The 16,340-nt window shown below is 41.5% G+C and overlaps 1 protein-coding gene across 1 annotated transcript; it reads right to left on the reverse strand.

Moving 5' to 3' along the window:
* Nucleotides 1-2,992: 2,992 nt before the first annotated feature.
* SPRY4 (sprouty RTK signaling antagonist 4) lies at nt 2,993-15,929 on the reverse strand. The gene is made up of 2 exons (XM_034779810.1): nt 15,792-15,929; nt 2,993-3,949 (listed from the first exon to the last, which is right to left on the reverse strand). The coding sequence occupies exon 2, from the start codon at nt 3,899-3,901 to the stop codon at nt 3,002-3,004; it is 900 nt and encodes a 299-aa protein (XP_034635701.1). The 5' UTR covers nt 3,902-3,949; nt 15,792-15,929; the 3' UTR covers nt 2,993-3,001.
* Between the last annotated feature and the right edge of the window lie 411 nt (nt 15,930-16,340).

Consider the following 16,340-nt stretch of genomic DNA (forward strand, 5'->3'; position numbering starts at 1 on the left):
GACAGACCATGTTGCATGTCAGGATCTGTTGTCTCTGCATGAGAGGAAGGCAGCTTATTTTATGCAAACTAGGTGTGGTTCTAGCCTAGCCCAGTTTTAGATGGCTTATTAGAATGTCCCTGTATGCTTTATGTCTCGGGAGTGGCATGAGATCAAAGTGGGAGTATGTCCCTTAAAAGTGAGGGGGGGGGAGAGACTGGAGGAAAAAGGGGAAACTAGTTTTTGGCTGGAAAAATACCCTCCTTCAGCACAGCAGCCAAAGGCATCTAAAGGAATAGTGTCATATTGTCAAGGCTCCTCTCGCCTGGTCTAACCCAGAATCTTTTGAATGCTGTGCAAGAAGCTCAACAACTTTGTTGCTATGCCTCAGGCAAAGAGCTGGTGAAACATGCCGACTGATTGCTACACCAAAGTTGACTCGAAGAATACAAGGAGCTTCATTCTGCTACATTTACCACTGCACTAACACATCCATTAATGCTTTACAGTCTTCCAGCATGGGTTCAGCGTACATTACAGCAGAATTTATATATTAAAAGAAACCAACAAAGAAATAGGTGTTTACAGCTATGTACAATGAAAGTAAAAGTTGCTGGAGGTCCTCTTCATTAGAAGAGAATGTAAGAATATGGAATTGCTGTGTGTGCGCGCGCGCACACAAGTGTGGAGTGGCACAGTGGAGACCATTTAAATGTTACATTTGCTTGCCGTAACATGCAGCCAGCCAACAGAATTTCTACTGCAAATTTGCACTAAGCTAGGGCCTGGGGTAAACAGAAAATGTCTAGATAGTGGCCATTTGGATGCTGCATATGTTCAAGGTGGAAGATAGCTGACCTAGATCTCTGTGTTTGTTGCTGCATCTTTTAGCCCATTTATATTTTAAGAAAATGATAGATCATTCCATTAAATAGAATAGCAATGCCTTATACATTCAACCAGCAGTTCAACCACTTCGGGGTTCTTTTCTTTTTCTTCGCAAGGTTCCCTCTGATTTGTGCAAGATTAAACATACAAACCCCTTCACTGCACACACAGTATCTTCCTGGTGAGGGTAAACTACAGGAATCAGTATCTGGTAACATAGATGCAGTATCCCTTTTCTATGATTTACCATAAACAAGCCAGCCAATGCTATAAATATAAAAAAGGAAGTTTTTTTTAAAAAACAATCCCCCACTTATAATAAATATCTACAATTAAACTTAAAAAAAGTAACCCGCTCGTAAATGAATTAAGTAAAAAATAAAATTAAAAAAAGCTCCAATCAGTACATTTGGAAAAAAAACAAAACAGCAATTGTATCACAACCAAACAAATGTGATTTCTGAAAAATGCTACATAAGCTTTGCCTATTGCTTATCTAATTAAAGATGGCATTTCTCTGTCATTGCTGTGCATTTACGGAGCACATTTCCTCTAATTAAAAAAAATATATATACACACACACAGATTAGATCAGCTTTCAGCATGCAACAAGTACCTATCTATTTGATTTGTTGCATGTTAGGACAACGTTTTTTGTTTAGCACCTTGCAGTTGTCAAGAGAAAGGGGTTACTGCAGCATAAGGAAGTGCAGAGTTGGCCCTTGTACGAGTGCACAGACAAAGCCTATGATCGTCAGCTACTGAAAACCAAGGGCAAGGTTCTATAAAGATGCACCCTTGACTTCCCCCAGTACTCATTAACACTAAAATAGACACTTTTTCATTTCTCTATTTACACTTTACAAAGACACACTATTATACAGGAAAGGCAAAAGTTGAGCAGCAGCAATAGAAATGAAGGGAAAAAAAAATACTTCAAGCAAATGTCATTCTGCCAAAAAAAAGTGTCCTTAATATTATCAGCAAAGTAGATCTGAAGAGCTTGTTCCATGAGAACAGGTATTGGACTGATATCCATTTAAAAAAAATATGTACATGTGTATTGTGCTCAGTTTTTCTTGACCTTGCTACTACAGTTTGAGAAAGGACGGGGGTGGGTGGGGGGAATCAAATTTCTCAGCTTAGTGGGACTTCTTCATCAGCATTTGCTGAGCAAGAAATCACACTACAGAAGTCAGATAAATTCAAAGCCCCTTGAAAAAAGTTTTACTATTGATGTAATAATACATTTAAAAAATCTACTAAATGTGACATCTGAGGCTACAGACTTAGGCTCACTAGCAAAGTGACAAAGTACAATTTCAAAAGAAATTGACATGGGGGAGGGGAGTCGGGAAGAACACATTATGCCCATAGTCCTCTTATTGGGGCGAGGTGAGGGGGAAGAGAGATTCCATATCACTACCTCTGTCAGAAAATAAAATCGGCATCAAAAGGGGAACGTGACGGGTGGGGTAGGAATAGAAATACACCTACATGGCAGTGACAGTTATAGAAAGTGATTTGAAAAAAAGTTATTTCTGCTTCAAAATCTGTTCTGGAAGAGGGAAGGAAAAAGCTTTGGGAAAACATTTACTTTGTACTCAACTGGCCCTTTTAATAGTCAAGTGGAGAGAAAACGGTTAACCCTTTACCTTCAACAGGCTACTGGTCACAAATCAGAGTTGAAAAAGGAAGAAAACCCACCCTACTCTGAATCCACTCTTCTTTTGTGAATGAAAATGAATATTGCTTCTGCTGATGTGCCTGCCAAGCTAATAGTTAATTATTCTTGCTGAATGTAGGCACAGCGAGCAGCCAGCACTAGGAACCAGATGGTGAAAAGACTTTTTAAGCAGCTGTACTCTGTGGTCTATGTTGATTTTCGGCCTGGGCTCTGTAAAGTATTAAGAATCCTCCTCCATTGGCCCCCCTCTGTTTAACTTTAGATAATCAATTCCAAAACCCTGAATAACCCAAAGTGCTTCAGTTTAAGGAAATAGTTACTTCGGCTTTCTCTGTTGATGGCAAAAGGCTAACACATGTTATCCTCCGAACACAGATTATAACCTCCCCTTTGGTGTCTCTTCCACCTTTCTCATACCCCCCTGCCCTCCCTCCCACCCCCAAATGGTCAGAAAGGCTTTTCTGGCCTGCTTGCTTTGCCATCCAGCGCCACCTTGCAGATGACACTGTTTGTGTTTTTACATCTACATCCGGGCCGGCTCACTTGGTCATAGCATCTCTGGGATAGTTTCACGCAGCCAGTGGCTGGCAGGTAGCACAGCAAGCAAGGCAAGACCAGAGAGAGGGCACCCATGAAAGACCAGCGGGCACAGCAGTTCGATTGGGAGCAGGAGCAGGGGTGGTCTGCACAGGAACCCTCGTCATCCTCGTTAGTGCAGTGGTAGAAGACTCCCTTCACCAGACACATGCACGTGGAGTAATTGACCAGGTTCTGTGCGGAGCAGAGACACTCCTGGTTGCATACCCAGCAAGAAGGCAAAGTCCTCGGCAGGGCACACTCCTTGCACTTGCATTTCCCACAGGCTTCACACAGTAAAAAGTGCTTGTCAAGCTCCTGAGACATGGGTCCCTTCAGATCCATGGGTTTGCAATTAATCACCTTGGGCTGTATCCGGACTGCTCTCGGGGAGGACTGATCCACCACGGGGGCCGGCACCATGTGATCCAAGAGCCTTTGGTCAGAAGACGTGCTGCTGCTGCTGCTGATGGAGCTGGGCCGCCCACTGAAAGAGATCCAGGGGTGGGTGACATCCTGCTCACATCTCTGCAGGTGCTGGCTGATCAGCGCAGGTTCATGGTGGCCTCGGGGGCGCTTCTGTGCTGCCAGCTGGGTGAGGCTGGGATTGTCGGTGTAGTCATTCTCAATGTGAGTAGTCTTCATCTGGTCAATAGGCAGGATGGTGAGCGGATGCTGCAGCCTCCCATAGGGGATGCGACTGTCCAGTAACGGCTGTACCATGACGGAGTTTGGGACCACAGTTATGTTGTGGGGAATCCGGGGTTCCATTGGTCAGAGTGTCCTTCACCACTGGGGGGAAAAACTGCTTTAAGTGTCCTGAAAAAGAGAAGGGAAAAGAGGAATGGTTCCCAAATTAACTCACATTGTCACTATTCCCAGTCCAAGGAGGGCTCATCGCTCTAGCAGCTATTGCGCTGAAGTGATTATGAGCCAAACACACCTCAAGTGGAGATAAAGCATCTGCTCTTGTGCAAAGCCGGGATTCGTACTAGCACTGGTTTGCTCTCACTAACCTAGGCCTAGCAGAGCGCTCCCAGTCATTGCTCCATGTAACGACATCTTGGGCTTTAGTAGCCCTTTCTCTCTCGGTGACTGCTGGGGAGGCAATGCAGGAGGAAGGAAGGAAGTTGAGCTTGATGGCTTAGAGTGATCAGCCTGTATTAAAATATTCTTTGGCTACTTGGAATGTTACGTTGTCACCTCCCTGGGTCTCCAACAGACATGACTATGAGCAATGGCTAAAGTTTGGGAAGTACTCACTCCCAGTAGCACAAAGTCTCAGGCCCGAATTAAGCCCCTGTGTGGATGGCTTAAGTGAGGCAGCGTAGAGTTTGTCTCCCCATGGGCTCAGAGGGATAGCATTTGACCATCAGGGGAGTTGTTATGGGGGGGAAGGGCAGGGAGAGGTTGTCATCCTAATCCACAGACCTACCCCATCCCTCCTCACTCATGACATCCTGGGAGGGCTGAGGCATCCATATGGAGTCCCAGACCTTGCTTGGTATACCCCTGCCTGCCTCTGCCCATGTCTAGTCTAACCCCTCTTCCCTCCCCTGTGCAGAGAGCAGAAGTTCATTCAAGTTAACAATGACCCTGGCAGACCATTCTTCTCACAGAGAGTCGCTGTGGGGTTCTAGGGGAGAATGCCACTGAAAGTCTCTCCCCTAGCCCACCGCACCTCAAACCCAAGGAAGTCCAACCGTGCAGAGTTCACTTGGCAGGTCTTGTTACACAGACTTGAAGGATAATGCTACAGCCAGTTCCGACAATCTTGCTAAACTGGTAGACACTGGGAACCTCACCCCACTAAGTGCAAGATGAAATGCCAGAGTGCTCTTTACTGCTCACGTGCCTGTGCTGCATGGCTTGGCGAATCAGCTGCTTCTTCTTGGTTGAAAGCCCTCCCAGAGAACCCGGTCCCCTAAAGGGTTCAAATGACCCCTCCCCCCTTTATCCTGGCCCTGGTTGGGGCATCTTACAATTCCTCACCAACTCCCCAGTTTAACAGAACATCTCAAACACCCACAGCAGCTGTTCTGAACATAATAATCTATCTTCCTCCCCTGTGAACTCGAACTATTCCTGTCCCTTTCCCTCCCCCAATTCCTCTGCTCCCTTGGGGAACTTGAATGGCGGGAGTTTGGAACAGGGGAGTGGGGAAAGGTGGGACCCATACACTTAGGTTCTGCAACCTGGGTATCCTTTGCAAAGCTCCCCAGTGTCTGTCTCAACAGATGGTCTCAAACTGCCCTCCTTCAGACAGATATTGGCCTAAAAAGAACAGGTTTTCTACTTCTTTCATCCCCATTGTGGGGAATATAAATAAGGAGGATATATAGCCTTTCCCTAGCAGCACAGCCCTCTAAGGGATCGGTGCAAATTACAGGTAAAGCTCGCTTCAGAGAGACTACTGAAAATCTGATCAGAGATCCCATCACCCAACTAATTAGGTTATCTCCATCAAACATGAAGCAGAATAATATTTAGCCTAAACGCTGATTACTAGCTAGACCAGCTCAACCATCTATTGCTATAGTTTCTAATTTCATTGAAAGAGTGCAATTTATACTGGAGCCAATCCAAAGATTCAACTGCAGTGTAGGACATGAAACCACAGGAAGTAACTAAACTTAAATCAAAGAACGGAAACTACTTGCTTCAAATTTGGAAAATGCACATTGTTTTCAAGTTGATGGGCCATTTCCTCGCTGAGTGACCTTTATATTTATGAATTATGTTCGGGATCAGTTTAAAGCAGCAGCAAGTAAAACTTCAGAGTAAGCTAAGGGAGAAGGGGCCTTTTGGAATCTAAAAGGAAGTAGTGAGCTGGTCAAGATTTTTATTTTAAGTTTTAGAAATGTGTGACAAGACTTGGATTTTACAACAGAAGGTCTGGCAGTGGGGACTGATTTATCCATAAAAGTTGTATGTATGGAAAGCGTGCATTAAACTGGAAGAGCCACCTAAACTCCTGTCCTAGAACTTTGTGTGTGTGTGTGTGTGTGTGTGTGTGTGTGTATGTAACATACACGCACTATCCTGTGTAGCTTGGCTGTTAAATCATTTTCCACTAGTTTAATTAATTGAATGAAAAATATTGTACCAAAAAACCCAAAACAAACAACCCTGCCACCTCCCTGCATCAACCTAATGTTTTTTATATGGGGAGGGGGGGATATCTGCTTTAAAATGACTAGAGCCCATTATTAGAATAACTTATTTGATTTGATTGAGCACTTGGGAGCCGATCCTGAGAGGTGCTGAACACCCTCAAATCATAGTAAAATCAATAGGAGGTGAAGTAGCTCAGCACCTCACAAAAGGCGCCCAGCATCTTGCAGGATAGGGCTCATGCAGTGAAACTGGACTCTGGAATATCAATCTGTGGTCAGTACAGTATATTCCTTTTCTGCTGCATTAGCACAGTGCTGGTTGCTGTGCTTGAGAGAGTCTGCACACAAGACAAGAAATGGGACAAATGCTTTATCTAGAAGGAATAATGAAGCTACTTAGGGTGGCTTAGTCTTTAAGCCAGTGTCATTTGCCATTTAATAGTTCTCTAGTTACTCTTCCTCCTCAGTCATTCACCAAAAACAAAACAAAAATTCCGTTCGAAATCCATTGAGAATTTGTTCCTTAAAAATCAGAACTGTTCACTGCTCTCAGCTCTCACGTTTTGGAACTACAAGCAGAAAAGTTTTGAAAGCACTTATTTCCTAACTGCATGAGATGCTTTTAGGAAATATTGGCTTTGAAAAAAATTAGGCAATGATTTCCAATAAGTAGGGCTTATGGGAGAAGGGGGAAATGTATATTTCATCTGCCTAGAGTTCAGTGCCACAGTATAGAAAGTACTTACTAAAGCTTAGAGTTCAGTATTATACAAAGTGTTAACCACTGAATGTCAGCCAGAGATTATGCATTTAAAGGAAGACAGTTGTATTTCACAAGAACCTACTTTTTAAAAAGCTTAGAGGATAGAGATGCAGCTATTTCAGCTGGAAAGGTGTGCACTCAACATGACTAATGTTGGTAGAGATGTAGCTGGAGCTGTATAAAATGGTGGAATACTGCACCATATTGAAACAGTCCTGTCTTTTGCCCTTTATCTCTGTACCAATTATTTTTTCCATTACAGATTTTTTTTATTCTTATTGAAATAGAGCATATAGACCTGTAGCTTCCAAATATCAGTTGGGGGGTCTAACTGAACCCCAGCTGTACTCTAATGAAATCAGTGGAGTTGTGCTCATAGGGAGCAGGTCTAAATTGGGCTGAAAAATCATCATTTAAGGCATATTGTGCACCAATATATGTGATGGACAGAACATTTGTCCTATAGGGTAGTGTCTAATGTACCTGCCTGGGCTAACAGTATTTAGTTTAACGTTGCAAATTACAGGTCTGCTCCTGCACCACTGAATTCAATGCATGTGTGTGCAGACTGCACGGGTCCCGAGAAGAGCAACAAGAATGATTAAAGGTCTTGAGAACATGACCTATGAAGGAAGGCTGAAAGAATTGGGTTTGTTTAGTTTGGAAAAGAGAAGACTGAGAGGGGACATGATAGCAGTTTTCAGGTATCTAAAAGGGTGTCATAAGGAGGAGGGGGAAAACTTGTTCACCTTAGCCTCTAAGGATAGAACAAGAAGCAATTGGCTTAAACTGCAGCAAGGGAGGTCTAGGTTGGACATTAGGGAAAAGTTCCTAACTGTCAGGGTGGTTAAACACTGGAATAAATTGCCTAGGGAGTTTGTGGAATCTCCATCTCTGGAGATATTTAAGAGTAGGTTAGATAAATGTCTATCAGGGATGGTCTAGACAGTATTTGGTCCTGCCATGCGGGCAGGGGACTGGACTTGATGACCTCTCGAGGTCCCTTCCAGTCCTAGAATCTATGAACAGCAGCCATCTCTGTGATAAAAGGCAGCTGTCAGGCAAACACCACAATGTTTACAAGGGAAATTGAGACTGAACTACATCTTTTTATTTATCCGAAGGGCCATGCAAATACAGAGTTAGCTGCATGGAATTAGTAGGAATAGCTTGCATATTCCACTGAGTTAGACACAGATCGTACAGAGACTGTAGCCATGTCCGGCAACTGTTATACTCTCTGTAATCGTTCATATGCAGACAGACATTAGCAGGTGGTTTTAATTGGGATAATTAATGCTGGTCAGAAAACCAGCTTTATTTCCTGGACTTAAACCCTCCCAACCTCCAACAAAACCCCCACCCAAATGGACTTTAAGACGGTCAAGGTTGAAAATCAACCTTAGCTAACACTTTTCATGAAATTATTTCAATTACTTGGCCAAAGGTAGAGAAGTATCATTACTCCCATTTTACAGGTGGGAAAACTGAGACATGGAGAAGTTAAGTGAAAAACTCAGATTTCCCAACTCCCAATACAGTGCTTTAGAGACACACTGCCTCTCTTTAGAATATCCACATACTACCATTGTTGCTGTTCGAATTAAATTTCCTCTCCCTATTCCGCACCAGGGTTTAGTAGCAATACAAGACCCCAGTTTGGCTAAGACTTTATTACTCTTACAAAAATAGCCTGAAGCATAAGTACATTGTATGATGCAACAACTTGTCTTTTTGTGATTGCTCACTCAGCCTTTCTCCAGGATACAGCCTGAACAGCTGGGCTGAGCACTGGGAACTGACATTCTCCCCCAAGCTTCATCCCCTTTTATCTTTAGTACTTGGGTCCCATGATAGAAACAGACCTCAGAATGGTCATCTGAAGCGCACTGCTGATGACAAGTTTCTTGCAGGCTGAATGTTTAGAAGAAAGGTAGAAGGATTTTACATTAATATTTCATCTAACCTACCTGTAAGGTAGCAGCAATGCCTTAGCACAGCAAATCAACATTGGGTTGTGAGCCCAAGCTCAGATACAGGACTTGACCCAGCATGAAAATGGTCACTGTATCTAAAGTAGCTCTCAACAGAGGAAGCGTCTCAACCTGTGCTTTTCTGAGCGGATGTGTCTGGTTCTGGCTCCCAAAGCCGTCCTGGTTAAAGAAAGGTGGGAAATAAGAGTTGCTAGAATCAGCTGGAAAAGGATCTTTTGAGGAGAAAGGGAACTCTTCTGTTGTTTAGGATAGACCAGTTGAAGCACAGTGGAAAGGACCTGACAGCTGTTTGTGCTACCACTGGATTGTGAAGAAAGATTTCCGTTTCCAGGGTTGTCGAGTGGGCATCACTCAAATGCCCCAAATACCGAATTCACTTAAATTCCTTCATTCTGTTCATACAAATGCATTCTAACATGATGTGTTGTTTGAAGAGCCACTGCAGAGAATGATCTGCAGTTTCATAGGTGCCCTGCATTGAATCTGCAAGGAAGGGATTAATGAGGTCATAAAAAGGAGAGGGAGGAATCTCCCTCTGCTTTTAGTTGTTTAGACGGATGAAACAACTTGCAGCTTTCATAGGTCCCTCGCAGATAACATTCAAACCAATATTCAGGCAAGAATGCATAATCAAGTTTATTGGTTTGTGTAAAAGAATTAGTACAAAACAGAAAGGCCATAGATTTTAGAAACCAATTTTCATACAACTCTTTAAATAAATAAAATCCAGAAAATAAAATCCACCAAAAGTTACAAACTTGAATTTAAGAACTGTGAGGTAAGGCCCATCAAACAAAGATGCTTGGTGATGAGCCACTTATCAACTAGCAGTCAAATAATTTAAGCAAAAATTTTACAGTACCAAGTAAAACTTAGCTCACTATATAGACTACTTACTGTATAGTCAGCTCTCAGAGAGAGTGGTACCTTAAAGGTCCTACTGACTTTCTTTTTTAAGTTAACGGTGCTGCCTTTCAGCCCTGATTCATGCAAGTTATTTAAGCATATGCATGCCTTTAAGCACATGTGATGTATGGGTGTATGCAACAAATACCATCTCTCAAAGCACGGATATAATTGTGGATGCAAATTTTGTTTTAATATGGATTAAAGAATAACATACCCACAACATGCACATAAAATAGTTAACACTTAAATCATTAGTAAATTCAGACTCGCTATTGGTAAGCCAGGCACAAATTCACCAGGTCTGACTATACAGGCAGTTTTCTGAAGCCAGACAAGAGAAGGGAAATCTCAGAGGTTCTCAAATTGGTTTTATGTTTAAAATTAAAGTTATTCCAGTAAGTCAACTGAAACTCTTTTGAAACTGAGAAGTCAAGAACAAACAACCATTTAGAGAAGATTTATCTTTTTTCCCATTCAAGAACTAGGAGTGACCATATCACAGGTCTGCAACATTTGATATAAAAAGAATATACAACCCTTTATAGGAATTAGCTTTGTGGTTAATTCCATTAAATTGACTGCAGTTGTTGTGATCCCTTTTCACCACTTCCTCTTTTAAATATCCAAACTACTATTTTGCTGCATAATAGTTTCCTAAAATGTTTGCAAATAATTTTTTAAAAAGGTACAAAGCGGTTGTTATGGTACCATTTCAAACTTGGAAGTTTTGTAGGATTCACTTTATGGGGAAAAAAAGTCTTACAGAATTTAGTGGGAAATATTTTGTATAAAGTTTTTGGATTATCCTACAGAATTTAATAGAAAATTATATACTTACTATAGAACTCTATGGGATGGTTTATGTAAACCTACTGAAAGGCTCATTCTGTATTAAATTTTATAGGTTTTAAAATAATGTCTTTAGAATCCCACTGGTTTATCTATTACAGTCTTTTGGATTTTCGTAAGGGCTGGGCAACTTCTAGTTACTGAAAAACAGAACCGACTTTGAATGACTTATTTAACTTAGTAGAGAGGTATGCATCTTCATACAATTAGTTAAATACCTAACTGTTTAATATTTATATTTTTGCAATATAGTCAATGCCCTATAACCATGTAGTAATAGCAGGATACTGAAAATGAGGGATTAACAAAGGGCCTGATTCTGCACCACTTAGGGGGGAGAGCAGTCCCACTGATCTCACTTGAGGAAGGGCTGCAAGATCAGGCCTTAAAGTGTTATCAGCTGTATTTGAGAGACATAAGTGTATTTTGAGTCTGAAAGATGCAATTCCCATTAAAGTCAAAAGAACTTGCAGATGCTCTGTACTCACCCCTCACCCACCTAGGACCAGGGCAGAGATATCTTTGTTTTGCCCAAGCAGCTTTTGCAAGGTGCAATTAAAATGCAAACATCAGAGCTTATGCTTAAATAAATGCCATCTAAAAGAAGAGCCCCCAAAACATTGCTTGGAGTTTATTCAGTAATAAAATATATCACTAGCTGGATCAAAGGAGTAATGCAATATAGAGCTTGTTCATATCAAGTATTCTAAGTGGGTCACATTACCCCTTTTAATTAAGATTATGCTTCATAAAGGCAATTTTTCAGGGACAGGTTTTGGCCTTCAGCCTCATGCCTTTCAATGGTGTCTTGGTACTCACCTTGTCACATGGAGAGCTCTGTCGGTGCCTCTCAGGCAAATTGATTATTTCCCATAAAACTGGGGCTGTTTTGTGGCACTAGAATGTGGTGCTATCATGGTTTGCTCCACCCTCACTGCCAGCTGAAGTACTGTATGCTGTTTATATCAAATACCTGGAACTAAATTCCACAACACTGGAGAGTTACTGAACCGCATCAGAGGGCTCCTTTTGAACTAGCAAAAAATCAGACCCTGTCGAACTTTGCTCTCGTACAGATACTTAGCCCTGAAGTTTCACTGAATGAAGGTAACAGGATGGGGTGGAAAACAATGCAACCCCAGGTTGTTTCCTTAACCTCAGAGCATAACCTATACAAACATTTCTAGCATAACAAATACTAATTGTTGATTTGCTATAGTATCATCCATCCAAAGATTTCATGGTGTTTCACAAGTATTAATAAAAGCATCACAAACCCATGTGAGGTAGGTATGTGGAAACTGGCACACAGAGGTTAAGGGAAAATCCTGAACTGATTGAAGGCAATGGGAGTTTTGCCATGGACTTCAGTGGGGTCAAGATTTCACTAAGTGACTTGTCAAAATCATATAGTAGGGTCAGTGAAAGAGCTTGGAATAGAATCCAGATCTTTTGACTCACAATCCTATCATCTAACCACTAGATCATGCTAGAAAGAACACCAGTCAGATATACCTGCAGAATTTCCACTCATGCAAAGTGAATTCTGATTTGGGCAGGGCAATGCTGAACTCAGACAAATCTCAGCTACTCCTTATATCCAAAATTATCCAGAAAAGATGATAACACATGTCCCCAGATATTTCTAAGAATGAAGTCAGGACATCTGCCATGACAGGCCTGCCATTGGGCAGCTGGAGGACCACATCAAAGGGGCTAACTGAAATAATCCTTCTATAGCACAGTACTTGAGAAGGAAAATTTATGGACTTAATGTGGGGGACATGCAAAGAGCAGCCCAAGGTAGACAGGAATGGCAAAGCGTTGTTGATACTCTAAATCACATTTGACAGCACAGGAAAGATTCAGAATGGTGAATCAGGCTTGCTGTGTAATTGCAAGGACGCCAAAGTAAGACTGCATAATAGGCAAGAGTGGACCATAAAAAACTGAACTCATTCTGAATCACAGAGATAAACAGCTGAATGAAATCTGAAGAAATTCTAACCGTGCCTTTGGTTAGAACCTCTTACCTGGCGACACCAACAGTAGTAAATGATGTGCTATTACCAGCAGGAATCTAAAGGTCCTATGAAGTATTCTGAAGATTTAGTTGGAAGGAAAGAAGACAGAGAGGGGATATAGATGGAGGAGAAAAATTGGTTTCTTGCTGCAGAAAATCCTTTACAAAGATAAAGCTTAGTGTCATAGAAAGCTAGACACTAGTCAAAGGAGACACTCCCTATCAAAAAGTATTGTAGAGAGGGGTGTGTGTGTGTGTGTGTGTGTGTGTGTGTGAGAGAGAGAGAGAGAAGATATGTGAGTCTGAGTAGAATGTCTATAGCTTCAAACTCATTGTCTGAATTGATTTAAACTCTAAGCTCTTTAGCAAAGAAAAATTGTGGCTTATTTTTTCTGTAATTCATTTGTATATGTACAAGAGGGTTGAATTCCCTTTCCGGACAAATGGCCTTACCTGTATGAAGACAGTTACAGTTTTTCCACTGAGAAGAAAAAGGGGCGGGAGGAGGTGTGTGGGGGGGGGAAATCGAAAAGCTTAGTAAGGGAAATCTGATTTTTTAAGATGAGGCATTAAATCCATGCCAATGGCTCTGAAATAGAGAAGCTGAAAAAAATAGACTTGTAAACTTTCCAAGAAGCACCCTGTCCAGTCTCTTTCTTGCAGTGTGAGTGAGGATTTGGACTGAGAATTTTCAGATCTCTGAGGATTACAGTTTATCTGCAATAGAGTCTCTTATTTTTATTGTTTAAATAAAATAAATTTTGACATACAAAAGTAAGTCACTGAATTTAAAGAACACAATTAGAGTTAAGTTAATGATACTAAATGATGAATGCTACCAGAGGGCTTTCTAGTAAATGGAGGGAATTATATTGTATTAGATCTTAAATTTAAGAAAAACAAAAAACAACCCCCCTTCCACAGTATTTGACCAGTTATTTGTCTAAAAAGAGAGACAACTTTAGACACCAGAGATTAACTTGGAAAGCTGTATAGTCAACATGTTGGATTAGTTTTCTGCTTTTTTTTAAATGTTAAAATGGGGAAAACTGTAGATATTAGGAACTATACATTGCTGCAGTGCTAGAAAAGAGTTATTAGGGCCATTTTATTGAAGACTAATGACCATTTCCCCACCATGGTCTGGGAAAGATAAAACAACTTTTATTTTGCTCTTTTAGGAGATGAACAAATCTTTACATATCTCAGAGGGGATTTCAGAAGGACTGCAGGATTTCAAAATGTTTCCTTAATTGTGCAATAGCAATAGAGTCCCTTCTATCAACAGAAAAAAATAGCCTATGGAATATGGCACATTTATCAAGGAGACATTCCCAATAACTGAAAGCAACCACTCCTTCCTCTGTCACTCATTTTTATATTGAGAAGGGAGAGCAAGTCATGAAGATAATTGTGATTTAGTGCACAAATTACAGCTTTATTTTTTAACCCCCCAAATCAGAGACGGCTGACTTAATATTGAACGTTCAGGTTTCAATTTATTTATTTTTTAAGCTGACCTGAGATTTCTGTAAACTGACTGTTAGCATATCATGCTTTACGATGATTTGGAACAAGGGAAGTTCAAGACGTTTTAAAGAATAAAAGACAGATTATTCTCTACTCTGCAATCCATAGTGTTTTCCCCTCTACCCTTCTTAAAAAAGAAAAAGAAAAAAAAGTGTGGCAATACACTATTTTGAAATTGAGAAATCAGACCCTTTTGGAAAGATTATATTGCAGAAAAATCATCCCCTGTAATAAATTACTTCTGATCAGTTGAGGAGAAAGAAAGAATGAAGTCCATTCCCCTGGTGATTAATGCTGATTCCTGTTTGCACTCCCATTTCCAAGGTCTGCATTTCCAATCCTGCTCTTCTCTTGGACTTCTGTGCCTTGCATATGTCCCTCTCTGTTTTTTCCATTTCCTTTCTGATAATGAATTTTCAGACTATATCGTTTCTAGTCTAGTCTTGTCTTTCCACTGTGACGCCAGGACTGGTACCAGAAAATATAACCCTAGCTTGTCTCTGTCTGCTACGCAATTGGTGGAGAAGGGCACTCAAGACATTTTTCTCTATAATATATACACACACACATATATATGGAGAAAATATACGTGCAAATATAAATGACTATATGCACAAATCTTCGTTAATTAACTACAATTTTAAACATGTAACTACAGTCCCATGCAAAATTATAACTGTAGCAACAAAACCGCACAGCAATACCGAGAAGATTGTGGGGAATAGAGCAAAGATGGAGTAAGAAATAAAGGAAAACGGAATTGCAGGACAGTTGCATGAAATAAAATGCTAAAGAGCAAAGGTCATCCGGCAGAGATCTGACACTCCAGTGGCTGAGCGCTAAAGTGTCCTATTATGGAGACAGCTCCGGAGCCACTTGATACTAACAAGACAGAGGGCTTGGAGAGAAGAAATACATAAAAATCAGTTTTCGTACTCCACGGAACGAACAGGTACAGTTTTTATTTGTAAATCTAGGGGGATTGTGCATGGATACCCGTTAGGGGAAGGGGGTGGGGACGAAGGAAAGGAGTCTCCATCAACAGAAGAGAAGCCTAATGCGATTCTAAAAAAACACCCCAAAATAATCCCAACCCAAATCTGGTAAAAGCCGCCGGCCGTGTGCATAAGCCAAATGCAGATGTTAATAGGAGAGCAGGAAAGGGAGTTTCAATACGAATCATGGGAACACATGTGAATTGTGCAGAAACCAGGATATTTCTTTTCTTGGAAGAACGCAAATTTCCCTTTAGGTCAGGAGACACCAGACAGCTATAGATAAAGCATAGGTGTATAGATATAATATGTGTTACTTTTAGAAAAAATCACAATAGACACATTTATGTTTGTGTTCAATGTCATGCAAAGGGAACAGATAAATGCCCCTAGACAGGCAGCAAACATTTTCTTGGGGGGAGAGGGGGATGGGATTTATTTTTCTATTTATATATATCCACAAATATGAATCTCCCACTTACTTTAAACAGTTCAGACAAGACCATCTCTCAACAGGCGAGTTAATCCTAAATCCGAGACCGATCAAGGGGCTGGACCTGCAAATCCCTGGCACGAAACACCATGGGTCTCAGAGAAGGACCTGCAAGTGCTGTGCTGTCAGCAGCAGTAGCTTCCCCTTGCTTCGCCTCGATGTTGCAACAACTGCTGCCTGGGAAAATGGCTATTTTATGAATGGGAGGAAAGGGACCCCCTCTGCGCATGCTTGTCCTCCCAACTCTATGAATGGGTGGGCACTGAAGCCCCAAGGCGCATGCTCTGCTCTCTTTTATGAATGGGGGGCCGGAAGGGAACTTGTTGCAAGTTGCGAAAGCTAGATGTGGGTTGGGTTTTTTCCAGAGGTGAAAGTAAGCCGGTACTGGCTGGTAGGGAGCGGTAAGAAAAGGGGACTGGCTGAGGGAGGGAGAAGCATGCCCCCTGCATAAGAAAGGTTTAAACTCAGCTGTTCCCTGTGCCCCCGGGGTTAGGAGTGGTTTCTGGCATCCTTGTTAATTGCATTGAGGGGAGCGGGG

Source organism: Trachemys scripta, chromosome 8, assembly GCF_013100865.1.
Source record: "Trachemys scripta elegans isolate TJP31775 chromosome 8, CAS_Tse_1.0, whole genome shotgun sequence".
NCBI classification, from domain to species: domain Eukaryota; kingdom Metazoa; phylum Chordata; order Testudines; family Emydidae; genus Trachemys; species Trachemys scripta.